Raw genomic sequence first — 6,000 nt, forward strand, 5'->3', positions numbered from 1 at the left:
CAGGTTATCCAAAGTTAAGATGAAGGAAATAATCTTAAGAGCTGTGAGACAGAAGCACCAGGTAACCTATAAAGGAAAATCTATCAGATTAACAGCAGATTTCTCAGCAGAAATCCTACAAGCTAGAAGGGATTGGGGCCCTATCTTCAGCCTCCTCAAGCAAAACAATTATCAGCAAAGAATTTTGTATCCAGCAAAACTAAGCATCATATATAAGGGAAAGATACAGTCTTTTTCAGACAAACAAATGCTGAGAGAATTCACCATTACCAAACCACCACTACAAGAGCTGGTAAAAGGAACTCTAAATTTTGAAACAAATCCTGGAAACACATCAAAATGGAACGTGTGTAAAGCATAAATCACATAGGAGCTATAAAACAAAAATACAGGTTAAAAAGCAAAAACAAACAAACAAAAAAAAACAAAGTACACAGGAAACAAATAGCACAATGAATGCAATGGTACCTCACATTTCAATTCTAACATTGAATGTAAATGGCCTAAATGCTCCACTTAAAAGATACAGAACTGCGGAATGGATAAGAACTCACCAACCATCTGCTGCCTTCAAGAGACTCACCTAACACATAAGGACTCACATAAACTTAAAGTAAAGGGGTGGAAAAAGGCATTGCATGCAAATGGACACCAAAAGCAAGCAGGGGTAGCTATTCTTATACCAGACAAAACAAACTTTAAAGCAACAGAAGTTAAAAGAGACAAAGAAGGACATTATATAATGGTAAAAGGCCTTGTTCAGCAGGAAAATATCACAATCCTAAACATATATGCACCTAACACTGGAGCTCCCAAATTCATTAAAAAATTACTAATAGACCTAAGAAATGAGATTGACAGCAACACAATAATAGTGGGGGACTTCAATACTCCAATGACAGCACTAAACAGACCATCAGGACAGAAAGTCAACAAAGAAAAAATGGATTTAAACTATACCTTGGAACAAGTGGACTTAACAGATATATATAGAACATTCCATCCAACAACTGCAGAATACACATTCTATTCAACAGCACATGGAACTTTCTCCAAGATAGATCATGTGATAGGCTATAAAACAAGCCTAAATAAGTTTAAGAAAATTAAAATTATATCAAGCACTCTCTCAGACCACAGTGGAATAAAACTGGAAATCAACTCCAAAAGGAACCTTCAAAACCATGCAAATACATGGAAATTAAATAACTTGCTCCTGAATGAGCATTGGGTCAAAAACAAAATCAAGATGGAAATTAAAAAATTATTCAAACTGAACGACAATAATGACACAACATACCAAAACCTCTTGTACACAGCAAAGGCGGTCCTAAGAGGAAAGTTCATACCCTCAACACCTATATCAAAAAGACTGAAAGAGCACACACTGACATTCTAAGGTCACACTTCAAGGAACTAGAGAAACAAGAACAAACCCAACCCCAGCAGAAGAAAGGAAATAACAAAGATCAGAGCAGAACTAAATGAAATTGAAACAAAAAAATACAAAAGATAAATGAAACAAAAAGCAGATTCTTTGAAAAGATAAATAAGATTGATAGACCATTAGCAAGATTTTTTTTGTCTCTTTTGTAATTTTAATTGAAGCAATCCTATTTTTTTTAACTCTTATAAGCACCAAATTTTAATATCTAAGTCCATTTTTGGGGAAAGAAACACCATCAAGATCTTCCCTCCAGCAAAACAACGATGTTCACTCCTCCAAATATCCAAATTGAAGATGTACCAAAACAAAAACAAAAACAAAAGCCCACAGAGAAATAAAAAGGAACAAAAATCAGATTCTAATGGGGGCTCAGTGCATTTAGCAGTCTTCGCTGTGCTATCTAACCATCCTTCATCTGACTTTCAAAAAAAATAACACCCTAAGCTCATCAAAATATACATTTTCCATTTGCTTTTTTAAATTAAAAATCATTATTTAAAAAAAGGAAAACTTTAAGGAATTCACAATCAATTGCCTGACTCATTTCAATGTCATGTACAGCATATGGAGGTCAGGAAGGCTATTTGCAGCACATGTGATAGGGGCTATTGATCTTCAGGGTTTAGCTTTCTTCCAAACAGTGTAAAATACCCACAATTCCAAGTATGAAGGGATGCAGAGGATCTCCTTTGAAAATTCCGCAGGACGATACAGGCGCCCCAGCTGTTCTTCATAGAGCAACAGCGCTTCTGTCAGATTGACACAGTTCCCCTGTGTAAAGTATTTCCCATCCTGTTTCAACACTTTCATTGAGAGATCAAGAATCAGTCTGAGAAACCCCCATGTGGAATCTTCTTCTGGAGACGTGGAGATTGGAACAGCTGTCAAATCATTAATCACATAATCAAATTCTCTCCCTTCTTTGGCGTACCTCTTCAGTACTGGAATACAGTCTTCTATTAGAACATGATAGCAGTCTCCTTTAAGATTGTCTAAGACATCACCACACGTTTTTCGCATGTATTTCTTACACCCATCAATCACCATTTGGTCAATCTCTACCATAGTGACCATCTTTGGTTTTAGTTTGACTGTTTCACACAATATGCCTCCATCTCCACCTCCCAGAATGAGTACATCTTTGCCAGTGTAATCTTCTTTGCCACTGCCCATGGTGGCCCGGGTATATGCCAAATCACTCTCTGCCAAATTAACATCCCCACTAAGGATGAGAATATTTCCAAACTGCTTCGAGTGTAGAATTTTTATATTTTGATAAGGTGAATCTTCATCATATACCACTTCATCCATGTCATATTCAACCAGGCGCCCATCAGCGGTGGGCCAATATCTGTCAATGGCTTCTCCTCGCACTATGGGTGGTAATCGTTTCACCCGCCCAGTACTGTCCTGACTCAATTCTTTCATTCTTTCTTCTACTTTGTTCAAAATACTGTCGATCTCTTCTTTGCCTTGCGCATCACCATCATAACTCTGAAGGTCCAGCAACACCAATCCATGTGGGTAAATTCTCAAATTGGCAAAGCTGCCATTCTTGTTTGTGTAGGTTGCTAAATAGCCATGGTCCTGCCAGGTGTGCACCGACTTCGCCATCCCCTGCTCCTGGAAAATGGAGGCCTTTTAGAATGGTCTCACCATCAGCTTTGGCGCCGAGCATGAAGTCGAGCGTGCTGTGCCCTGCTGCTGCCATAGTGAGGCGAGGCCCTGTGCCATGCCTGGGGGAGCGGCCGTGGGAGACTGGGGTGCCGCGCGGCATTTCAGGCTGCGGCCAGTGGAGAGTGCTGACCATTAGCAAGATTAACCAAGAAAAGAAGAAAGAAAATCCAAATAACCTCACTAAGAAATGAAACAGGAGATATTACAACTGACACCACTGAAATACAAAAGATCATTCAAGGCTACTGTGAGTACCTTTATACACATAAATAGAAAACCTAGAGAAGATGGATAAATTCCTGGAAAAATACAACCCTCCTAGCTTAAATCAGGAAGAATTAGATACCCTGAACAGACCAATAACAAGTGGCAAGATTGAAATAGAAATTAAAAAGTTACCAACAAAAGAAAGTCCAGGACCAGACAGATTCACAGCAGAATTCTACCAGACATTCAGAGAAGAATTGATACCAATCCTTTTGACACTATTCCACAAGAAAGAGAAAGAAGGAACCCTCCCTAATTTGTTCTATGAAGCCAGCATCACCTAATACCAAAACCAGGGAAGGACATAACCAAAAAAGAAAACTACAGACCAATATTGCTGATGAACATAGATTCTAAAACCCTTAACAAAATACTAGCTAACCGAATCCAACAACATGTCAAAAAGATAATCCACCATGATCAAGTGAGTTGCATACCAGGGATGCAGAGATGGTTTAACATACACAAGTCAATAAATGTGATACACCACATAAACAGAATTAAAAACAAAAATCACATGATCATCTGAATAGATGCAGAAAAACCATTTGACAAAATCCAGTGTCGCTTTATGATTAAAACTTCAGCAAAATCAGAATACAAGGGACATACTTTAATGTAATAAAAGCCATCTATGACAAACCCACAGCCAACGTAATACTGAATGGGAAAAGTTGAAAGCATTCTATCTAAGATCTGGAAGAAGACAAGGATACCCACTCTCACCACGTCCCTTCAACATAGTACTCGAAGTCCTAGCCAGGGCAACCAGACAAGAGAAAGAAATAAAGGGCATCCAAATTGGCAAAGAGGAAGTCAAACTGTCAGTGCTGACAATATGATCATTTACCTTGAAAACTCTAAAGACTCCTCTGGAAAGCTCCTAGAACTGATAAAAGAATTCAGCAAAATTTCTGGATACAGGATTAATGTACACAAATCAATAGCTCTTCTATACATCAACAGCGACCAAGCAGAGAATCAAATCAAGAACTCAAAAACCTTCACAATAGCTGCAAAAATTAAAATAAAATACTTAGGAATATACCTTACCAAGGAGTTGAAAGACCCCTACAAGGAAAACCACAAAACACTGCTGAAAGAAATCATAGATGACACAAACAAATGGAAACACATCCCATGCTCATGGATGAGCAGAATCAATATTGTGAAAATGACCATACTGCCCAAAGCAATCTACAAATTCAACGCAATCCCAATCAAAATACTGCCATCATTCTTCACAGAATTAGAAAAAACAATTCTAAAATTTATGTGGAACCAAAAAAGAGCCCACACAGCCAAAGCAAGACTAAGCAAAAATAACACATCTGGAGGCATCACACTACCTGATTTCTTTCTTTCTTTCTTTTTTTTGAGACGGTGTCTCACTCTCTGTTGCCCAGCCTGGAGTGCAGTGGCGCAGTCTCAGCTCAGTGCAACCTCTGCCTCCCAGGTTCAAGCGATTCTCCTGCCTCAGCCTCCTGAGTGCCTGGGATCACAGGCACCTGCCACAAGGCCTGGCTATTTTTTTTTTTTGTATTTTTAGAGAGATGGGGTTTCACCATGTTGGCCAGGCTGGTCTTGAACTCCTGACCTCATGATCCACCCACCTTGGCCTCCCAAAGTGCTGGGATTACAGGCATGAGCCACTGCACCTGGCCCTGATTTCAAACTGTACTGTAAGGCCATAGTTACCAAAACAGCATGGTACTGGAATAAAAATAGGCACATAGACCAATGGAACAGAATAAAGAACCCAGAAATAAACCTAAGTACTTACAGCCAACTGATCTTCGACAAAGCAAACAAAAACATAAAGTGAGGAAAGGACACCCTATTCAACAAATGATGCTGGGATAACTGGCTAGCCACATGTAGGAGAATGAAACTGGATCCTCATCTCTCACCTTATACAAAAATCAACTCAAGATGGATTAAGGACTTAAACCTAAGACCTAAAACTATAAAAACTCTATTGGAAAAACCCTTCTAGACATTGGCTTGGGCAAGGATTTCATGACCGAGAACCCAAAAGCAAATGCAATAAAAACAAAGATAAATAGCTGAGACCTAATTAAACTAAAGAGTTTTTGCACAGCAAAAGGAACAGTCAGTATCGTAAACAACCCACAGAGTGGGAGAAAATCTTCACAATCTATAAATCTGACAAAGGACTAATATCCAGAATCTACAACAAACTCAAGCATATCGGTAAGAAAAAAACAATCCCACCAAAAAGTGGGCTAAGGACATGAATAGACAATTCTCAAAAGAAGATATACAAATGGCCAACAAACATATGAAAAAAATGCTCAACATTACTAACTTTTCACAATTAATAGAACACTCCAAATTATTTGTATTCAGTTTTTATTGAGAAAATCTGAAAAGATTGACTAGAAATGCGAATCAATCTATGGGTACAGCCAGTGCCAAAATAACAGAATAAAGATTCTCACTGTGTTCAGATACTTCCCAAAATTTAAAATAATTAAAATGTAAAAGGCAAAAATAGTTTCAGAAAAGAATAAGACTGACATTTTCAGATGTTCTGCCAAAGCAAAGCTGCCTCTTCTGTCGTGTAGCAGCCTGACAGGCATGATCAC

The 6,000-nt window shown here is 38.4% G+C and overlaps 1 protein-coding gene across 1 annotated transcript; it reads right to left on the reverse strand.

Annotated features, from left to right (window-relative positions):
- Positions 1–2,003: 2,003 nt before the first annotated feature.
- Positions 2,004–3,230, reverse strand: LOC100447565 (spermine synthase). The gene is given in 2 exon segments (XM_002817048.6): positions 2,004–3,083; positions 3,085–3,230. Coding segments are annotated over 2 exon segments (1,161 nt in total). The 5' UTR covers positions 3,225–3,230; the 3' UTR covers positions 2,004–2,062.
- Between the last annotated feature and the right edge of the window lie 2,770 nt (positions 3,231–6,000).

Source organism: Pongo abelii, chromosome 5 (genome assembly GCF_028885655.2).
Source record: "Pongo abelii isolate AG06213 chromosome 5, NHGRI_mPonAbe1-v2.0_pri, whole genome shotgun sequence".
Taxonomy (NCBI): Eukaryota; Metazoa; Chordata; class Mammalia; order Primates; family Hominidae; genus Pongo; species Pongo abelii.